The sequence below is a fragment of the Oryx dammah genome, unplaced genomic scaffold (assembly GCF_014754425.2).
Source record: "Oryx dammah isolate SB20612 unplaced genomic scaffold, SCBI_Odam_1.1 HiC_scaffold_10, whole genome shotgun sequence".
NCBI classification, from domain to species: Eukaryota; Metazoa; Chordata; class Mammalia; order Artiodactyla; family Bovidae; genus Oryx; species Oryx dammah.
The window spans coordinates 40644400-40666375 of NW_024070194.1; the positions used below are offsets into that span (position 1 = coordinate 40644400).

Genomic DNA, 21976 nt, shown 5'->3' on the forward strand with positions numbered 1-21976 from the left:
AGAGGAGCCAGAGGAGGAAGAGGAACAGAGATAGTAAGGTGGATTTTAAAATACAATAAATATAAAAGAGGTTTTTATTTGGGTGTCTGAAAGTAAGTGTAAAACACATGTCAGTACACGAAGGTTTGATTTTTCTAACAGAAACATCTGAGTTGTCATCGCTTGTGAGAAGCCCGAACTTGGAAGGAGCTCACAACATACTAAAATCAAAGGAATTCTGTTTTTCTGACTGTAATGTCCCTTAAGTGTCCAGTCAGCCTTGCGTGGAAGAGAGTCTGGGTTACATGCAAACATGAGGCCACAGGCTGCAGGTTTCCTGACAGCAGATCTTAGGGTCAGCCCTACCCAGCTCTCCCACAGAGCAGGCCTCCGGGCACCTCCAGGCACCTTGGGCCGGCATCTTGGCAGCCAGTGGCCGGCTGCCCTCTGGACTGCTACACTGTGGGTCCCAGCAGCTCTCTGAATTGAGTTGATTTTGTTTAGCTCCGTCATTGGGGTCACATTAGATGCAGCTGATGAATTTTGCACTGTTGATTTCCTAATGAAATGGCGGGATGTTCCTGGATTCTCCTGTTCAGGCTCTGGGCACAGAAGAGAAGGGTTTGGCAGGGCCACCCTGCACCCCCGCAGAGAGGCGCCTGTCCCCAACTGCTTGTTTCCCTCTGCCTGCTGTGTGTGTGGTGGGTAGCTGTCAGGGCCCCTGCCCTCCCCTGTGGAGGTGGGGTCATCTGGACAGTAACGTGGTAGTTTCACCTCATGCTGCTGGAGGGCCTGTGTGTTCTGGAGCACCTTCCTTCTTCACAGGGTGTGAATCGTGAGCTGTGAGTTTCTATCTGGACATTGAAGGAAGTGGAACCATCTTTTGAGCCCCGAAACATGATTAAAGTATTAAGTTCGTAACAAATCTATCTGAAACTAAATCTATAAATCAGGTAAATAAGCATTAGACAAAGGGATAGCGTCTATGATTTAAGGCATTGTTCTCCTTTAAATATATTTTTTTGTAAACAAAAAAATAGATGACTTTCTTAAAAACAAAAAATGAACTGAAAAGCTCTGAATGGCATGAAGAAGAAAAGGAAACTTGCTGAGAGAAAATTGCTGTCACATTGTTGTCTGTTCCCTGTTGGCCTTTGTGTGTGTGTCTATACACCTAAATGTAAATATACGTGCTTTTCAATACCCACACTCAAAAGTCAGCTCCCCCGCCCCCAGCAGTGTCAGGGTGATACCAGCCGGTTCTTGAAGTCTTTGCCCTGGAATCCAGAACTGTCTCCTGGCAGGAAGGAGTGTTTCAGTTCCGAGGCTGCTCTTCTCTGCACACCGCTCTGGCCTTTTTTTGGAGATTAGAGTTCATATCTGAATTACCTTGTTGTTAATGCAACAGCCTGTCCACTACAGCTTTCAAGGGATGGCCATCCTTCAGCCTCTTCTCTTTTCGTCCCCTTGGCCATTCTGGTGATCCCTGATCCCCTTCCTTATCTCTTCCTTCACTGGGAGCCCAGAGTCCATCGAAGCAGCTGGAGTTTGATAAGACCCAGCTAGGAGGGCCCCTCCCTTGTTGGCGCCCCACCTCTTCGCTCTTGCTCTTTACTCAGTGCCTGGGACAGGGCGTAGCCACAGTGTTTAGAGTTCTCAGGTGGTTGGATATGTCCCCTGCACCCCAGGAGTTCTGGCCTCCCACACTACCAGCATCTAAAGGGTGGTCGACTCGGTTGTTTTCTGTTCGCTCATGCATTTACTCACTGTTTACTGAGCATGGCTGTGCAGAGGCCTTTCTTAATCTCCCCCGTGACATTTGTGGTTGCTGATAAATGACAGCATGCTCAGTGGATAAGACAGCTGGGAAAGCAGGGGACCACAGAGGGCCTGGCTCTGGAAGCTGCCTGGGCCTATGTGCCGGGTCACTGGCTGTGCACTGACCTCTGTGTGCAGCAGAGCTTGTAACTGACAGCGATGTGGAGCTGGGTCACCCTGCCAGCTCCTGCCCCGCCACCTCCGGCTGCTGGCATGCTCAGTGCTCTATCCTTGGCGGACGCAGGGGCTGGGAGCGTGGGTTCCAGCCAGCATCCTAGACTCACAAGCTGAGGGCTCAGGCCACATGGAGGCTCGCAGGATTGAGCCAAGTTCCAGCCCAGGCAGATCCCAGACCCTCCTCAGGCCAGCCTGGGGCCCTGCACCCCTTGACCCCATTTCCTTCCCTTGCAGCTTTTACCAGTAGTGGCCAGGTGGTTCCTCTCTCCTGGCCACCACTGTCTGGGCTGTCTCACCCCAGCACTGACCAGATACCTCTTGTTAGCCAGCTGGGAGGCATGCAGGGGCACCGCTGCACTAATCTGCACCCTTTTCCCTGTTTCTTTTTTTTCTTGGCTGTGCTGGGCCTTTGTTGCTGCTCAGGCTTTTTCTCTAGTTGTGGCGGGTGGGGTCTACTCTCCAGTTGTGGTGTGCGGGCTTCTCATTGTGCTGGCTTCTCGCTGCAGAGCGCAGGCTCCGGGTACATGGACTTCGGTAGCTGTGGCTCACGGTCTAAAGAGCACAGGTGCAATAGTTGTGGTGCACAGGCTTAGTTGCTCCATGGCATGTGGGATCTTCCCAGATCAGGGATGGAACCCGCCTCTCCTCCATTGTCAGGCAGAGTCTTCATCACTGAGCTCCCAGGGAAGCCCTTCCAGGGTTATTTCTAAAACAGAAATGGAAGTGAACTGGAGGATGAGCCTTGTGGAATGAGCCTGTCCTAGAGCAGAATCGAGTATCTTGGTTCTAGATTTTTCAGCCATGGAAGCTTTCAGGAGGCACTCTTCACTCATGGGGAGCCCTTGGAGCTTTGGGGTGGCACTAAACCACGTGGGCACCTTTTCCGGGACAGGACTCGCCAGACCCAGCAGCGGTGCCCTCAGCAGCACCGTCTCCCCTGTGGCATGGAGTCTCCAGCCTCGGGGGTAGAGCTGATGGGATCTAGGCTCATTGGGCATATTCAGAGTTTTATTCATCAGTCATTTCCCCTCAGTCATACACGGTGCTGCAGCCTTGGGTTGCCCAGCGGGAGCAGTCAGGGCGTGGCAGGAGCGGGCGCCTGCATCTGGAAGAGATGCATCCAGGGAGACCTTTCCAGGCCTGCTGGTGCCGTGGACCCTTCACGGCATAACAAACACCACAGATGGGGGGAGCTTAAAACCACAGAAATGTATTCTCCCCCAGTTCTGGAGCTTCGAAATTCCGGGCTCCCTCTTGCCAGCCTCTGGTGGTGGCTGGCGTTCCTTGGCTTGTAGCTGCACCCCTGCCTCCATCGCAGGACCACCTTCTCCCCGGGACTTCATGTTGTCTTCCCTCTGTCTGCCCCTGTGTCCAGATTCCCCCTTTTGATAAGGACACTGGTCGTGTTAGATCAGGTCCACCAAATGACCTTATGTAAGTTTTAATTATCTCTGTGAAGACCCTATTTCCAGCTGAGGTCCCCTTCTGATGTGCTGGGGTTAGGACTTTGCTCTCCTTCGAGGGGACCCAATTGGAGAGCATTCAGGGTCCTCCAGGATCAGAACTGGTTTAGTGTCCCCACTTCCTATCGAGTAGTCAGGAGAGTGGAGTCTGGTCGCCTGGGTGCGGATCCCAGGGTTACCCCACGTGAGTCACGCTTGAGCAAGTGTTGTGGTCGTACCGTCCTGTTTCAGGGACGGTGTTCAGAGTTTAGGGAAAGTGCGACAGCAAGTAAGATGCCGCCTCCTTTGGCTGTCAGTTTTCTTTTTAAGTTTTTGAAATGTAGCCTGCTTCTTGGGAAAGAGATGGGTAAAGAAGCTGGGATTCAAAAGCAGCCCCAGGGAAAGGAGTGCGTAGGTGTTCCCATGGCCTCACCAGTCGGCTGTTTCATTTCTTCAGTGAATGTTTTCTGAGCCATGGGGACATGTGAGGAGGAACTGAGAGTTGGAATGCAGGTATGTGGGGACGGAGCATTCAGGGCAGCCAGTGCAGAGGCCCGGGGGCAGGAGTTGGGCTCAGGAGGCGACAGCGTGGCAGGCAGGCATGCTGGGCTCCGGTGCCACGTGGCCATGTAGGTTACGCAAAGACACGACTCCCTTCACCAGAGAAAACCAGAGTTGCGTGACTTCCTTATTGAAGGTGAGACTGGCTGGAAGTCATGGCCACACTGTCCACTGTCCCTACCCCTTCTGAGAATTGCCATTTTATAATGTGAGTAAATCCCATCTCAAGGTTTGAGTTGTTTTGGTTTTGGTTTTCAACTAAATAGAACTTGAAAGATGGTGTTCACCTCAAGGACTAAAAGTGCAGTGGTATACAACGGATTCTTGGGCTTCCCTGGTAGCCCAGCTGGTAAAGATTCTGCCTGCAATGTGGGAGACCTGGGTTCGATCCCTGGGTTGGGAAGATCCCCTGGAGAAGGGAAAGGCTACCCACTCCAATATACTGGCCTGGAGAATTCTATGGACTGTATAGTCCATGGGATCACAAAGAGTCGGGCAGGACTGAGTGACTTTCACTTTCACTTTTTCATACAAGAAGGATATGCTCCACCCACACACCTTTAAACTCTCACTCACAGCCTGGCGTGTGTCTCTTTTCCAGGCCGCACTCGCTGTTGACGCTGGTGTAGCCTGTTTGTTCACTGATGACCTGGGATCATGTAGCAGCATCACAGTGATCTTACCCTCCTTCCCTGCTCTTCTCACCTACTTGTAACTCACAGAGGTTCCTCCAGATCTGTGGGTATCCGTTGCCTCTGTGTGAAGGCCCGGGGGTTCCCATCGGTGGGTACATCGCAGCCCGTCAGGCATTGCCCTATTGGCAGGTCCCCTGTAAATTCCGGGCTCAATGAGTAGCTGCCGACTCGTCCCCATAACTTCCCTCCACTCTCCCTGGGCTCTGGGTCCTGTGGATTTCTCCACATCCTGCACCCACACTTCATCTTGGGCCTCACTGTCTCAGTGGCAGCACTAGAAACCTCAGCGTCCCCCTCGCCTGGCCACACCCACATTCTGGTGGTCATCAAACCCATGGCCGCAGGTCCAGAAAACACATCCCTCTGTCACCTTTCCCATCGTCCCTCCCCCAGCACCCTGGCCCCAGCCTTCAGTTCTCAGCCGCCTTTTCTCCAGCCTCTCTCATAGCCAGGCCAATCCTCAGGGCTCCCAAGGATCTTTTCTTCCTTCCTTTGTATCCTCTCACACCTTGAACAATCTTCAGTGGGTCTCTGCTTGGACCTAGATATACCTGCCCATGCCTGCTCCTGAGGCTGCAGGGCCCAGTGCCCCAGGCATTAGGGTTCAAGAAAGTATTTGAGAGCTTCAGCTCTGCTGTGTACAGGGTGGTCTGTTCAGTTCAGTTCAGTCGCTCAGTCATGTTGGACTCTTTGTGACCTCATGGACTGCAGCATACCAGGCCTCCCTGTCTATCACCAACTCCCGGAGTTTACTCAAACGCATGTCCACTGAGTCAGTGATGCCATCCAACCATCTCATCCTCTGTCATCCCCTTCTCCTCTTGCCTTCAATCTTTCCCCGCATCAGGGTCTTTTCCAATGAGTCAGTTCTTCACATCAGGTGGCCACAGTATTGGAATTTTAGCTTCAGCATCAGTCCTTCCAATGAATATTCAGGACTGATTTCCTTTAGGATGGACTGGTTGGATCTCCTTGCAGTCCAAGGGACTCTCAAAAGTCTTCTCCAACACCACAGTTCAAAAGCATCAGTTCTTCTGCGCTCAACTTTCTTTATAGTCCAACTCTCACATTCATACATGACCACTGGAAAAGCCGTAGCTTTGACTAGACAGACCTTTGTTGGCAAAGTAACACCCCCCTAATCCTTGTTTCCATCTCTTTGTCCCCCACAGTGCGGGTCCCCTATTTCATTGATTTGAAAAGACCGCAGGATCAAGGTTTGAATCACACCTGTAATTACTACCTCCAGCCAGAGGAAGACGTAACCATTGGAGTCTGGTGAGTGTTGGCCCCAGGACTACGGGGCCAGGCGCTGGCAGTGTGGCTTCGAGGCAGCAGGGCCTGTGAGGCGTGGCTCTGAAACTGTTGCTGCTTGTCCATTTTTATATTTATCCGTTTCCAAAGGAAAAATCTCCTCTAGATTCCATGATAATGGAGCACTAGCACCATTATCTGTTCTCAGGTTTTCAAACAGCAAAGGGTTTGTAAACCAGAGTGCTTTTGTTGCAGGAACGGGGACCCCTTCCAGGGCCTGAGAGCGGGCTCTTGTCTAACACTAGGAAATGAATTGTCTGAGGAGACTCATGAGCTGACAAAGCAAGAGACTTGATTGAAAGGGAACCCGGGAGGACTGCTTTGCCACGTGGCTCACAGCCTCAGGCTTTATGGTGATGGGGTTAGTTTCTTGGTTGTCTCTGACCAATCACTCTGACTGAGAGTCCTTCCTGGGGGCGCACTCATTGCTTAGCCAAGATGGATGCCAGCGTGAAGGGTTCTGGGTGGTGGTTGGACACGTGGTTTAGACCTTTCCCGAACTCTTCTGGTTAGTGGTGGCTTATTAGTTCCGTGTTTCTTACCAGGACCTCCTGTCGTGAAATAACTCACTCAAATGGTTACTATGGTACCTGGCCAGGGTGGGTGGTTTCAGTCAGCCTGCTTCTCCTAGCAGTTTTTGCAGAAAGCCGTATTTCCAGGTGGAAAGAAAGCCAGAAAAGACTGTATTACAGAATCATGAGCACAGGCTTGAGCCACACCTGTCTTTCAGAGAAGTGAGAGAGTCATTTCCTAGGCAGGTTGATAAGTCCAGGGGTCCCCAAGGAGAGTGGGGTCTGGAATTCTCAAGGAGGAAGAAAGGACAAACTTTTTTCCTCTACATTCCTTAGGATTATATAACAAATAATATATCCTGCTTGAGGACAGTCTCTGGAAAAAGCCTTCTGGCTAATCCTGTTATCTTAAAATGTAAATTATGGGAGTAGGTCTAGTGAGGCCTTTACAAACTCCAGACATTCTTTTGATTCTTTGTAATAACTAATTGGAGAGTATATAACTCCATTGTTAACACTAGCAAGGGGGTACTCTTTCTGCCCCCTTCTGATGTCTATATCAGAAGCTTTCTCTGTTCTTTTTATACTTTAATGCAACTCTATTGCACAAAACCTCTGAGCGATCAAGCCTTGTTTCTGGCCCCGTATTGAATTCCTCTCCTCAGGAGGCCAGGAATCCCGGCTTCTTTTCGTGGTTCAGCAGCAGCCTTTCAGAAGGGCCCATCCAGGTGCTGAAAATGGTTGCCTGTCTTTCATGCACAGCTATTTCAGGCCCTGACGGTGGTGGTGGCATTTGCTCTTTTCTTAGTATTTACTTTTTTTAGCCATAAATTTAGGTTTGGATCTAAGCTCTGTGACTTCTTGGCTTTTCTTCAGAGTACGATTTAGTACACCCATGGACGAGTGGGTGTTTCCAACCAGTGGAACTGGAACGGACTGACTTTGCTATGGTGGCCACTCTTTGTCTCAGGAGTGGCTCCGAGTCGCCCCTTGAACTCAGGAGAACCGTCGTGCCGGAAGGAGCTTCTGAGGGAAGCGCTCTGCACCGCTCCCCTGTGCAAGGCCAGGGCGTCCTGGCTGAAGACCCAGAGATGAGAAGGAGGCTCTGACTCTGAGCGGCTGAAGCAGGGACAGGCTGTGGTCGCTTCTGGTGTGATTCAGGGCCAGTGTGTGCGTGTGGGCTGCTCTGCACATCCGTCTTCAGTCAGGCTTGCGCATCCTGTTCAGAGCTGTCTGGGGACTTGGCAGCTCTCCTGACGGTTACTAGGATCTGTGCTTTGAAGACGTGGGTCAGCCAGGCTTCTTCCTCAAGCAGAGCAGTCATGTGACGGGATGGGTATTTGGGCAGTTACCCATGAAGTTCGTGTTGGTGATGACCATGTGGGTCTCTAGGAACAACAACCACTGTGTGCAGGTGAGCGCCTCTGCCCACCCACGTCTACACCCAGCGCCATGCTGCCGGCAGCATGGGCCCTGGGGCAGCAGCCGCTCCGCTCACCAACTGCCCTCCTGGTGCCTCGCCAGGTCTTTCCACGGCCAAGGAGCAGGGGGGAACAGCTCCTTCTCTGCCCGGCAGGGGCGGAGCCCAGGGACAGAGAGCTGCCAAGGCCTTTTTCAGAGCTCCGAGTTTCAGGTAGGCTGGCTCCTGGAGGCATATCAGCTCCCAGCATCTGCCAAGGGCACCTTTCTGTCTCACAGGTTTGTAACTATGGGAGAGTGGTAATTGCAGTGGTCAGAACCATCCAAAATGCGATCCTGTGAAATGGTCAGAGACACACATCAGAAATGAGATGCTGGCACTCAGACCTGAAGAGGAAGAAATCAGTCATGCAGTGTTTTTAAGGCTTCCCACAAATGAATACGTTTACAGAAAAATCAGACCCTCCCCAGTGATGAACAGTGACTTTGATGTGTCCTGAGTTAAGGGTAACCAGAGCACCTCTCTGAAGGAAGTTTTGGGTCTATGTAGCATGCCTGCATGCCTGACCAGGTGTGCAAGAATCCGGGCTGCCTTCAGGGGCCTGTGACGCTTCCTGCAGAGGAGAGTCTAATGCCAAAATGGCTTGTGGACAGGTTCTGTGTTAGAAATGGTGCTTTAAGGACAGCCAGGCTTCCAGTCAGCCTGTAAAGACCAGTGTTAACTGAATTAGTACGTATGACAGACAGTACTGTCCTGTGTACTCATGGGTGCAGTTTCATGTAGCTTATAAACATGGGTGAGTGTGAGGGGATGTGGGGCAGCCTCAGTGCCCATTCCGTGCTCTGACCCAGCTGGAAGGGGTCTTACCTCACACGGCTTCCCCTGGCTATGGACAGAGTCACTGCTGCTGGGGCAAGCTACTAGGGCCAAGAAGGGGCCCTTCTGCGAGTCAGAAAATGTCCTCAGCTGCCAGACGCTGCCCTCCCAGCATGGGGTCTGCCCCCCCAGCCTCCTGCTCTCTGCTCAGTTGTTCTGAGCCATGGGCATCCTGCCTGTGGGTGTGTCACCTGCCACTCCCCTCTGCTGCTGCTTCCAGGCACACGGTCCCTGCGGTCTGGTGGAAGAATGCCCAGGGGAAGGACCAGATGTGGTATGAGGATGCCCTGTCTTCCAGCCACCCGATCATCCTGTACCTGCATGGGAACGCGGGCACCAGGTGAGCAGGGGCCCGCCACAGGGAGAGAGGGCACACCTGGGCACAGGCGACTCGAGAGCTCGGGGAAAGCCAGGGCTTGTCTGAGCTTTGGGAGAGGTGGTTGTGAATCCTTGTTCCCACAGGCCCAGAGCAAGGCAGGGCTGCATGCCAGATGGGCCGGGCCTGTTTGCTTGGGAACTGCCGGCTGAGTGGAAGTTGGCAGCTGTGTCCAGAAAGCCCTGGTCAGAAGCTCGTGCCTGGGTTGAGAATGGAGGTGGCTGTGTCCGCCTGAGCAACCCAGAGCCTCAGTCAGGGCGTGCCACTCTTCTTGGGTTAGGGACCCAGGCTCCTCAGCAGACAGGAAGCACGGCTCCTTGGTGGAGGCTTTGAGACCCTCCAAGGCCACGGTGTGCCCGGGAAGTTGTCCCTGCGCATCCAGTATCTGCCATCCTGGGGTGAGGACACCTTCTCACCGGCAGGCATGCCCTGCTGGAGGGGAGGCACACTTCCTGGAGGCACACAAAGAGACCCCAGCCAAGCAGTCAGGGACGAGTTTGTCCGGGGGGCTGCCCTGCCATGCGGTCAGGCCAGGTACCTCCTGCCCTGAGCCGGCAGTGCCAGCACATCCCACTGGGCCATCGAGGAAGCGTGTCCCCATGTAGTTGTCCTTACCCACAGTCATCCTGGGAGCTTTTCAAGGGCAGGTTCAGTGGACATCTTTCAGACTTGCAGGTTTGGATCCCATTGTTTAAAGAGGGCTCCTTCTAGCCCTCACAGCGGCCTTATTGAGAGAAATCTGCACGAGAGCCGGCGGGCTCCATGGGGCCGGGCTGGGGCCTGTCTGTTCACAGGCAGAGCCGGCAAAGGGACAGAGCAGGCTACAGGGGGGGTCTGGGCAGACGGGCTGCACAGAGGGTCAGCAGGATGTTCGGGACGTGGCCCCCAGGATACCCTCAGCCCAGAGAGCGGAGTGCTGAGCTGCTGACTCAGCACGCACTTGGCAGCCTGCTTCCCCGTTGTCCGGGACAAGCTGCGGCGGGTTTCTCTTCCACTTTACAAAGAGCAAATGACTACAAACAGCTCCTGTAGCCTCTTTCTATAAATGAGGGAAGTTGGGCATTCTTTGTGAGCAGTGCCAGTCACATGGTAAAGAAGACAAAGTCTGTCTGTAGATGCAGAATGGAAGGTATCTTGTGACTCTGAAGGTTTGCTGCCCCCTGCCCCCATGTCCCCAAGGACAGCACAGCGTGCAGTTCTTGGTGGCCACCCATCCAGGCAGGACGGCAGCAGCCGTGTCTCCCTGAGGCCTGGACCCCAAGGATGCCCTGAGACCCTGTTATGCTCCAAACCCCTCTTCCTGCTCAGGGTAGGGTACTAGAGATCTTACAAAAGAACCATGACAAAGTCTTGCAAAGACAACTGAAAACATTTTGCATTATTTCTCTCCAGTCTTGAAACTCAGGCCTTTGATGTTTGTTTCTGGGTTATTTTGGCTTTCTTCCTCCATCTTTTTCTCGCCTCCCCTGAGGACACTTTCTCTCTCGACACACACACCCAAAATGGCCCAGATGCTCGTTATGAGGAAGGGAGAGAGTGGAGAAGTCTGTCGTGGGAGAGCCTGCTCACTGATGTGCTTCCCACTCATCAGGGAGCCCTGTCCCCCTCGGGGTGTCTGCAGGGAACAGCCAGACAGCATCTGGGCAGGAAGTGGGAGGCAGAGGCAGACAGGCCTTGCCAGAGAGGGGTGGGCGTGAGGCGGCCAGTGAGGGCCTGGAAGGCTCTCTGTGGCTGTTGGATCACAATGGCGTGCCTCTGACCCAGTGACTGCCCACGGGCACACGTGTGTGGAAGGACCGCACGGTGGGAGGCACAGCAGCAGACTGTCAGGAGCAGGTAGGGAAGAGCCAGATGACCAGGTGGTGGGGGTGTGAACAGCCAAGGAGGAGCACCCTGAGGGTCGGCAGTGGCTCTGCGGGTGAGGAGGTTGAGGCAAGTGGTGCCTGTGGCCCATCCCCGTGGTGTACGTGCCAGCGAGGACAGGCGTCCCTGTTTTGCCCAAGGTCCCAATCCCCAGAACTGAGAGAACAAGACATCCACAGCAATGCAAACGCAAAAAGGGAATTTATTGCTAGCTCGAGCCAGGACCCTGTCTGTATCCAACACAGTGGAATAAAGCCAGGGCCCCGAGCCCTATATTACAGTAGTATTTATAAGTTTAGGACAAAGACAGGGAATTGGCAAGGTTGGATTGGTTACAAGGGTTTCTTTGCATCTATCAATTGGCTAGATTTTCGCGCGCGCGGGCTTTCTTAGGAGATATCTATCTTTGTCCCGATTGGCACAGCGGGCTTTCTTAGGAGGTATCTATCTTTGTCCCGATTGGCACAGACCAGGCTACTGGGAGCCTGCTGACAGGCTGAGTCCTCCCGTCAGGGGTAATAACTTTTGATCCCACCCGGGCAGTGACTCGGCTGTTTCTGGGATGCTTGCTCCAGCCTATTTTAGTCATGGCCTCTATCAGGCCTCAACAGTCCCTTCTGATCACCTGTGGTCCTGGACACTGGGGAGTCGAGAGGCCTTTGTATTTCCTAGGTTCTGCCACCTAGTCAAACCAGAGGTGAGGTAATAATTAAGAAACATCCCCACGGTGCTCAGATGGTCCCTTGCCTGGCACCACACTGTGGAGGCCAGCTGGGAGCCATGTAGGTGCCCCGAGGAGGAGGTGACCTGTCCATCACCCTCCCACATGGATTTGGGGACCAGGCTCTAAGTGCCCGGATGCTGCAGTGTTCATCCCGAGCCTCTTTCTGAGAAGATGCACTAACAGCTGTTCTTGTTTCCTTTCCCTGACGATCTAGAGGTGGCGACCATCGGGTGGAGCTTTACAAGGTAGGTGAGGCCGGCTCACGGTGTCCGATGGCGAGCAGTGCCCATCCTCACTGTGTGGACAGAGAGCGTTGCTCGCCTACAGCCTCTGGCTGTTCTTTCCAGGAGTCATGAACAGAAACGGAGTTCCCCCTAATAATCTGAGTTAATCGTTGTCAGTCTTTTTCATCTTGCCTTTTATGGACATCTCCTCCTGGAGTGTTTCCCATTTTGCTGCCTCTGGGGATAGTTTCCAAGATCAGGATGAATGGACTTTGTGGCTCCTATGCCAGAAATTAACAAGTTAACTTAAAGTGGTTTGCAATTGTTTGTAAAGTTACTTACTCACAGAGGAAATGATGGGAGAACACTACGGACCGAGAGCTACACTGTCCTGTGGGCTGTGGCTCGGGAGTTCTGCTAGCACTGGGGTTTCTTGTGTCTACCAGGCACAGGGCACCATTGGCGCAGGTTCCCAGCCAACGTGGTGGGAGCAGGTGTCTGAGTGCAGGGCCCCAGGGGGCGCGGAAACCCGCCCCCCCAGCCACGTGGCTGTTGTCAGAGGGTGTGTGGATCTTCAAGCTGACACGTGCTGCGATGCAGCGTCTGCGGCCACCATGCCTGTCGTCCTCCTCTCGGGAGAATCTGTTTGGGAACAGGGCCGGAGGGACAAGACAGATGTGGGCCCTGCTGTCTGTCCAGCACACCGTGGACGGCTCTGGGCTGTCGGAGGGCTGGCTCCCTGGAGCGACGTGGATCGGGGCGGGCGTGGGGTGGTGACTGAACAGCTGTGGCTCCAGGGGGTGCAGGCCCTGTGGGGGCTGGGAGTCCTCAGGCGAGCTCTCTTCTTGGGGATGGGAGCGCACCTCAGGTTGGTGACGCTGGTGTCTGTGGCAGCTTCCTCATGGCTCTGAGCACACCCAGCCAGGGCTTGGGTGGGACTGTGAATAGTGACGTCATGCAAGCAGTCACCTAATCCTGAGAGACTTTTTTTCTTTTAAATGAGAAAAATTCAACGGGAGCTTAAATCTGAACAGTGCTGGGTGCATTAAGGGTCACCAGGTGGGGAGTCCACACCACAGGGTCCTTCCTCCTCGGTCTCTGGGTGGTCAGAACCCCTGGACAGCCGTCCGCCTGCAAGCCCCTCGGAGGGCAGGGGTGCCGCTTGGGCCGGCCTCTGCCTTCCTGAATGTCCCCGCCAGGATGGGGCAGTGAGGTGACGGCCTTCACTCAGCTCCCTCGAGCGAGGTCCGGTGGGCCAGTCCGAGCCACGTTGTTCAGCTTTTGTTTTTCACTTCCAGGTGCTGAGTTCCCTCGGCTACCACGTGGTCACCTTTGACTACAGAGGTGAGGGTTCCTTGCTCAGCCTGCCTCTTCGAGGTTGGTGTGGGGTGCCCAGGTGTCACTCTGAAAGGCTGGTGGCTCTGCCGTGACCTGTGGTCCTTGTGAGATTGTCAGCGTGTGGAGGTAGTGGAAGGTCCAGGTTCTTGGCAGTGTGTCCTGCATGCATCCTCCCCCAGATGGGAGGCACGGGCGCCTGGAACCCCGGCACACACCCTCTGCCAGCCCCTTTCATGTGGCAAAGGTGCCGCCTCCTCTTCGTGGGACTCAGACTTTCCCCACAGCTGGGTATTGGGCCTGTTTCATGCTCAGCAGAGCTTGTCTTGTTGAAGTTACGGAGACAGGAAAGAGGGACTCTTCTCGTCCCTCCATGTTTCTCCTTGCCTCCCGCAGTTTGCTACGTGAGGAAGATGCTTTGTGTCAGTGGGGAGCAGAGTGGCGGCGATGTGTGCCTCAGACAGTCCTCGCCTGGACAGGACGCAGGGCTGAGGCCTCTCGTCCAGCTCACCCTGGCTGGGGGGAGGTGGGGCTTCACACCCGCAGAACCAGCAGCTGTTGGCATCGCCTGGGTGTGCACGTTGGGAGAGTCTCCTCTTGATGCTGCCATGGCTGCCACAAATGTAATGTCCCAAAACAGCACGGATGTACTATCTTGAAGCACTGGTGGTCAAGGTTCCAAGTCTTTAGTCACTGGCATGAGTCAAGTTGTGGACACGATGGAGGCTCCAGGAGAGTCAGGTTCCTGGCCTCTTGCAGCTTCTCCAGGCCATGCTGTTTCTTTGCCTGTGGCCCCTTGAGTCTGCATTACTCTGGCCCTGACTCTGTCCCTTCTGCTCGTAAAGACCCGGGATTGCCTGGGGCTCATGCTGACCAGGACACTGTCCTGTCTCAGGATCCCCTGCTTGGCAGCCTCTTTCCTTCTGCACCCTTCACTGCCCTTGCTGTGTGAGGTTCCAGAGGCATGGGTTTCCAGGTGTGGATGTGCATGTCTTTGAGGGCCATTATTCCACCAGCCTAGTGTGCCGGTTGGTTCTTTTGTGAAAGAGTGTTCCGTTAGGAGGAAGGTGCTGGGTTGAAGAAACTCCGAAAGGAGGCTCATCCTTCCCTCTTGCCCCTGCTGCTGGAACCTCAGGGCAGTGAGGGGGCAGCCCTCTCCCTTATTCACCTTCCTGTGCTAACAGAAATAAGAGCCCACCTAACACTTCCTCTTTTCAGTTCCTGTTGAGTCTCTTCCTTTCTAAGCTGCACAGGAGACCAGAGTTCTGCCTGTGGCTCCTCGTCCCCGCCTCGCTCTCCCGTTGCTCTCTTCCCCGTCTCCGTCCCTCTTGTGTTTCTCCCTGTCTCTGGCCCTGCCCCGCTGGTGCCCTGAGCCCTGGCCTGGGGCGCCCCGGGGAGGTGGCCTGTTTTGTCCCTGCCTCTAGGCTTTGCTTATGTTGCAGGACTTGCTCTCTATGAGCCTTGTGGTATTTTCAAATCATTTGATGATGACTCACTGCTGAGCTGCTGGAAATGACAGTCACATTTGACTTTTCCAGAATCTGGAGGGAAGGACCCGTGGGAGGTCAGAGTTTAGGTAGCTTTCCTCTGTAATGCAAACAGGATTTGCTAGGAGCCCCTTCGTTTGTGGGTCAGCGTTGCCTTGAGCCTGGAATCTGCCCATCCTGAAGCCTCTTCATAGCTGGGTCACAGCTGGGCCATGGAGCCGGGGCTGGGCTCAAGGCTGGGGTGGGCCAGACTATCAATGGCTGAGCCTGGCCAAGCCCCAGGTGTTGGTGCCAGAGGTCTGCGGGTCCGACCACCCTGTCTGCTTCTGCTCGTTGAGACTCCGGTGAGGGTGGTGGTTGGGTTCAGAGATTGTGACGGCTGAGGAGATGGGAGAAACGAGCTGGCCTGGCTGAGACTTGAGGCCCCAGATGGCCTGGGCCTTCTGCTGAGACGGGGCCGGAGGGGTGTTTGCCCCTTGCAGTCCTGTGATGTCCTCTCTGATGCTGCTTTCCCAGGTTGGGGTGACTCAGTAGGAACGCCATCGGAGCGGGGCATGACGTATGATGCACTCCATGTTTTTGACTGGATCAAAGTGCGAAGTGGAGACAACCCCGTGTATATTTGGGGGCATTCTCTCGGCACCGGGTGAGAGTTCCCAGCGTGGCGTTTGCGGGAGCAGGTCTTCACGGGTGACTGTCCAGCCCAGGCTGCCTGAGGGGCCCCTGGTGTCCTGGAGCCTCCATTACTGCCCTGGTGGGGGCCGGGGATGAAGCCCCACAGTGCAGGGCACTTGGGCTCCCCAGGCCTGGCTGAGCGTGGCTGTGCTATGCAGTGCATCCAGGAGCACAGGCCTTTCGGCCCACACGTGGTGTCTTTACTTAAAAACTTGGGGAGGCAGCAGTTGGGGTTCCCTTGTTCCATCTGCTGAAAGAGGAAGTGCTCTGATGTTCCATGTGGCCAGTGTAAAGGCACCCAGACCTTCAGTACCTCCATTTTCCTGCTGCCTTTCCTTTGGACACATTGGCTGCAGGCTGGGCAGTGTCTGGGACTGGCCCTCCTGGGTGGGAGTGAGCCCTGGCCAGAGGGGAGCAGGTCTTCCCACGCTGGGTGTCTGCCTGGACCTGCCCAGCTTGGTCCTGGCAAGGCAGGAGGCCTAGGCCGGGCAGAGTCCAGGTGCTGTCCCCTTCAGGGGCCGCCTCCCCACCGCCCTGGGCCCTGCGGTGCTCTGGGCCCCTCCCATCTGTGTCTGTAGGACCAGGTGTGAGCTGGGGTGTTGCTGTGCAGCCCACAGGGGCCGTTCCAGGTGAGGCGCAGCATGTGCCTTGGGGCCGTGGAGATGCCCTCACAGAGTCCCTGTTGGAGGGGCTGGCTGCCGGGCCCCTGTGCACTCCCACTCAAAACCCCACCCATCACCCCGACAGTCCTAGCTTCCCCAGGAACAGTCTCATCTGCAACAGTTTTTGTCATGATCCAACTGAACTTTTCCCTCTTTCCAGAGTGGCCACAAACCTGGTGCGGCGCCTCTGTGAGCGAGGTAGGCGCTTGCGTGGGCTCCCACGCAGGAGGTCTCTTCGGGTACCGGCTATGCTCCAGACCCTGCCAGTTTTTTGTGAAGTGGGTGGTGGTGGATGAGCCGGGTGGTGAGATGAGAGCTAGGCGTTGAAATGGGGGCCTGAGCAGACCCCCTAGGGCCCAACCCCGTTCCCCAGATTCTCTGGCAACTGGCGACGCCTTGACAGGGGCTGGGCTCCAAACAGGCAGCCTCAGCAGACATGGTTCTCAGGGTCCTCTTGAGAATACTTCCCTCACATGACCCCAGGGGAGGACCTGAGGGGCAGGGCCAGCCAGGTGGGCACTTGGGGTCCATGGTCCTGTTGAGGGGGTGGTGCTGTGAGGAGTGTCCCACTGGGGCTTCTTGCTCACCTCCCAGTTCCCTGTTGGTCTTATTTATCTAGAGACTCCTCCAGATGCCCTCATCTTGGAATCTCCATTCACTAATATCCGTGAAGAAGCCAAGAGCCATCCGTTCTCAGTGGCAAGTACAGAGCTTATTAAAGACGGACTTATGTATATGATGGAAATAATAGCTATAACATATGAAAATGACTATGAGTAAATATGCATATAAGTAAATTAAAATGTCATAAAAGTTATTTAAGTATTCTAATAAATATAGACGTTATTGAAAGTTAATTCTCATTTCATTCTGGGCACTGGCCTGACTGCAGAGCCACTCAGGATATTTATAGCTTCATGCCAGGTGGAAGGGTGTGGTCACAGTCAGGTTGTCTGAGGGCGGCTAGACCCACAGGAGGCCTTGCCTCATGGCACAGGTTGCCCACCTGGCATTGCTGCCCCTGGGGCCCAGTGCGGGCTGGGAGTGGAGCTGGTGGGCGCCCCAGGGAATCCTTGGTGGGAACCCCGTGCTGTTGGGTCCTCACTGGCTAGCCTCAAGGCCTGAGACCCTCCGTTTACAGGCTGGGCCCAGAAGGGGCCCCTCTGTGTCCTATTGCTTCCTCCTCCTCCTCGCACTGCTTCTATGTGTCCAGGGGTGCCGTGTCAGCCTGCCTGACCTCATGCTGCCTGCTACAGACAGAAGAATCCTTTGTTGGGTGTTCTTTGATATTGCTCTTCTCCCAAATCACATGGTCCTCCGTTTTCTTGGGGTTTGTGGCCTGTTCTGTATGGGAAGCCTGGTCTCTGAGTCTTGGGTGTGGGAGTCCTGTTTGTGGGCAATCCCCCACAGCCAGTCTGGGGCCTCTTGAAAAGGGAGTCTGAGGGTGGTGGGAGGGATAGCAGGACTGCCGCCCCTCCGCCCACCAGCTCTGGGGCCACCAGTCAGCCTGATTGGAAGCAGGGCTGAGCCTGGCCCCTATGGGGGTATATTACTGCCCATGCCCCCCCAGCTCTGGGGCCACCTGATTGGAAGCAGGGGTGACCCTGGCTACCACCCATCCCCCCCCCAACTCTGGGCCCACCAGTCAGCCTGATTGGAAGCAGGGGTGACCCCCCCACGGGGGTGTAGTGATTGATTCTCTCCTTGTTGTCTACATGTTACCTCCAGATCTATCGATACTTCCCTGGGTTTGACTGGTTCTTCCTTGATCCCATCACAAGCAGTGGAATTCAGTTTGCAAATGATGAAAAGTGAGTACTGTGGGAGAGAATTTAGAAGAACGCCAACAACCCTCAGAATAAGCGTCTTGCATCATGTTAACCAAGGAGGGTGGGGTTCTGGACATATAGGGGTCTTTTCTAAGCAACATATCTCTATAAAGGGAACATCAGGTAGAGAGAGGGAAGAAGGAAGGTGGAAAGACTGTAGAGTTAAAGAAATAGGAAAACAGCGTATCTTTTGGTTCATAGAACTGTTTTACTTGAAAATTATCTGTCAAAACCAGAACTCTTGAACAGGTGTTAAAGCAGCAAGAGTAACTGTTGTTCAAAAAATGACTTTGCCTTAGCCATTTGATTTGTGTTTGGTTATGGAAAGATGTTCTGAACGTTAATATTAAAAATATTTCTATTACGTAAACCAGAAGTTACATATTCTATTTAAGGACTCTTTCTTTGAACAACGTTTAAGTTCAGTTAACATTATCTTTGTGGTATCTTTATTTCATGGACTTTATTCTGAAAAAAAGAAAAATTTTATCTGAATATTCAGTTAGCATTTAAAAATCTACATTTTTAAAAGAAGAATTACCTAAATAAACTGGATTTCCCCTAAAAATGACGACAGTGAGAAGGTCACCCTGTGGCTGCCCCCCAGCTGAGCCAGTGTGAGTGTTGAGGGGCTGGCCATCCCTCACCCCCTGGAAGTCAGGAGCCCCTGCATGGTGGGAAGGTCTGTTCCCAAATACGTGCCAAGGTGCCAGCATGTGAGCTAGGCCTCAAGAATCGGAGAAGCGAAGGACCAGCTTGGTGGGTGGAAGTTATGAAAAGATGTTGAATGTCAAAGTGTGTCCTGCACACCAGCAAGCACTTCACCCTGGGAGTAAAATGTGGTGAGTGGGCAATCTGTGTGCCAGTAGCAGCAGTGCAGCCTGCCAGAAGGCTGGGCGCACACCCAGGCCTGGCCCCGCCAGGTGCCAGGCTTGCCCTGGGGCTGCCCACGTGAAGCCTCAGAGCAGCCTGAGATCGCCAGGAGCAGGTGTGTGCTGCGTCCACCAGCTCCCCGTGTGGCCTCAGTGAGGGGCAGCTAAGGAGCGTCCAGGACCCACTAGTCCTGCAGCCTGTCCTTCGGGAGGCGGTCTGCTGAGGGGTTTGGGTTCAGTGACCATCTTGAGAATGTTCATTTATTTGAAACGTTTAGGAATTAAGTGTCATATACACAAAAGAGAAATTAGAGGGTGGCTCTTTTGCCAGCTGATGTCCAGTAATGTTCATTTGCAGTAAGTTTCCTGGCCCCCCTATTACTCAGTTTGTAAATATCATTTTGTAACTTTTTAAGAATAGTGTACTGGCAAAGTTTTTTGTTTTGTTTTTAAATTTCCAGGAAATATTGAGGGACCTGATTTGGTGAATGAATTGATCTCTAGATTTGATTGACACTTGTCACCTAAGACAGATACTGATGGAAACATCTAAGAAATCAGCTGCTGGCTCTGTATTAAAAGCACCTGGCAGTTTGAGCCGTTCCACGCTGCGGTGCAGGGCTCCCTCACTGGCCCCGGCTGCTGGGAGCCTGGGAGCCCTGGAGGCCCAGCCCGTCCTGGCCATCCAGTGCCTTTCTCCCTTCCCCCTCCCGCAGTGTGAAGCACATCTCCTGCTCCCTGCTCATCCTGCACTCCGAGGACGACCCGGTTGTGCCCTTCCAGCTCGGCAGAAAGGTGGGCGTCGGGCAGACTCGTGTTCCGGCCAGGCAGGTGTGGAAGAGGGTCCTGCTGCTGGCCGGGCCCCTTGTGAGGGAGAAGGCAGGGGAGGTTGGCGGTTCACAACTCTCACGTGTTCTCTTGCCTCTGGGATGGGGCTGACGCCTGAGGACATCCTCTCACTGTGGGGCCTCTGCATCTGCTTTTGCTGCATCTGCCTTTGCTGCCAGGCAGCAGGATTAGATCTGTAGGTGGGAGTAGGGTGAGAGTAGGGTGGGAGGGAGCACCCTCTGACTGTGGCGGTGGTGAGGGGCAGGGGCAGGCTAAAGGGCAGGGGGCCCGGGCTGCCTCCAAACAGGTCTGGGCCTAGGACCTGGCCATCCTGGGCTGGAAGGAGGGGCTGAGGTGCCACAGACCCCAAGCCAGCTTGCAGATGGGCCTTGACCTAGGCGTACGGCCCACCCAGCCCTGGGATAGAGCCGACAGGCTGCCCTGGGCACTCAGGCCACCGTGGCATCCCGGGGTAGGTGGCCTGAGGGTGCTGAGGGCCCCTGAGGAAGGCTGGTCTTGAGATGGGGTGAGGACAGAGAGGGTCTCGAGGGGTGGCCTGAGAGTCCTGTGGCTGAGGCAGGTCACCCCACGCAACGGGCGCCAACCCTTCTCTCCCGCCCCCAGCTCTACAACATCGCCGCACCGTCACGCAGCTTCCGGGACTTCAAGGTTCAGTTCATCCCCTTCCACTCGGACCTCGGCTACAGACACAAGTACATCTACAAGAGCCCCGAGCTCCCGCGGATCCTGAGGTGAGGCACTACCCTCACCCGCCATGCAGGATGATGCGGGAGCTGGGCGGGCCCCTGCGGCCGCAGCTGGGACAGCTGTGCCGGGCTGGTAAGGGGGTCCGGCATCAGTACATGAGGCCTGCTGGGCTGCGGTCCTCTGTGTGTGCTCGAGCAGTGAGGACGCCACGGCTGCTGTGCTCAGGGCCCCCCGGCCTCTCCCACAGGCCCGTCAGGCCACTGCCCCTGCACGGGGTGTGTGTGGTAGGGGTGATGCAGGTCTGGGCCAGCTCCACCAAAGCCTGTTGGTCTCCACCTGCATCAGGGAGGGAGGTTGTGCCCCTGGCTGCACTGCGCTGGCCAGACTCCTGGGCCGGCACGTGGACTGTAGCCCAGCCACCTGTCCCAAGCCTGGGAACGAGGGTGCCTGGGTGGCAGAGGGAAGGGTTTGGATGGACCAGACACTCCCTGCCTCCCACTCGGGGATGCAGGCTGCCCCCACGTCCCGACTGCGGGGCCTCTGCTGAGCCCGGGCAGCTGGAATCATCCCTTGGAGAAATGTGTGCTGGGGAACTCCACTTGGTATGTGAGGCCCCTGAAGTCCCAGGGGCAGAGCTCTGTGTTTCTGACATTTCTTGGCACATGGAATGTGTGTTGCTGAGAGGGCATGGTAGACTGGGACCGTGGTTTTCCCTGAAAAAGGCACACGTCACAGAGCCCTCCAGCGCCTGGGTGCAGTGGCCTGCCCTCACTCCGCGTCGGGACTTGGTGCTGCCCTGGCGCCCTGCCCGTTTGCCTTGCAGGGTGTTCAAGGCAGAGTGTGGTCCTTGAGGCTCCTTTGCGGCCTCCCGGGTGGGCTGCAGGAGGACCGTGGGAGGCGGGGCCTCTGATCTGGCCCGGAGGGGTTTGGCTGACAGGTGTCCTCCTCTGCTCCAGGGAGTTCCTGGGGAAGTCGGAACCGGGACGCCAGCACTGAGTTGCTTGCCACCTGGGAGCATGAAGGCCTCTGCCCTCGTCCCTCTTTCCTCCTGTCAGCCTGGCCTCCTGGAGATGCGCCTGGAGAGGGAACACGGATGCCAGGGGAGGCCCGGGCAGACCTGAGGCACCGCCCTGGGTGGCGGGGAGCAGGGGGTCTCTGTGGACCATGTGGAGGCGGCATGTGGCCCTCTCCACCTCGTGCTGCCCCTCAGCCCGAGGGCTTGTTGGGAAGACAGTGACAGAACTTTCTGGCCATCGGCTAGTCGATCCCATACCTCCTGAGCCAGGCACAGGGAGCCTGGGACAGGAGGCGAGGGGTATTGGGACCACGCTGAGCTTTCTGGCACCACCCTTGAGCACGTGGGCGAACGTGGGTTCTTTCTGTTCCCCCCAGATGGACGCTCATGGCTCCACCAGCCCCTCCTGCCCTGCCTGCCCTGCTTGCTTTCCTCGGTGTCCCTGCCTCCCTGGGCCGCCCTGCTGCTCCCCGCCGGGGAGGCGCCGGCGATCTGCCTTCCTCTGATGTCCACCCACTTGTTCTGCCTAACCAGACCTTAGACTGAGCATTTATTTAAGAATAAAATCGTGGTGGTGGTCTGTC

The 21976-nt window shown here is 55.2% G+C and overlaps 1 protein-coding gene across 2 annotated transcripts in view; it reads left to right on the forward strand.

The window, feature by feature from the left end:
• The window catches only part of ABHD12 (abhydrolase domain containing 12, lysophospholipase), a 51985-nt gene extending 30009 nt beyond the window's left edge, over positions 1–21976 (forward strand). For both annotated transcript variants that reach the window (XM_040248843.1, XM_040248842.1), the window contains exons 3-13: positions 5845–5950; positions 9015–9134; positions 11972–12002; positions 13280–13325; positions 15320–15449; positions 16301–16338; positions 16760–16839; positions 17869–17951; positions 19558–19636; positions 20294–20421; positions 21334–21976. In XM_040248843.1, coding sequence (XP_040104777.1) covers positions 5845–5950; positions 9015–9134; positions 11972–12002; positions 13280–13325; positions 15320–15449; positions 16301–16338; positions 16760–16839; positions 17869–17951; positions 19558–19636; positions 20294–20421; positions 21334–21373 — 881 coding nt within the window. In that variant the 3' untranslated portion in view covers positions 21374–21976. The remainder of the gene's footprint in view (positions 1–5844; positions 5951–9014; positions 9135–11971; positions 12003–13279; positions 13326–15319; positions 15450–16300; positions 16339–16759; positions 16840–17868; positions 17952–19557; positions 19637–20293; positions 20422–21333) is intronic.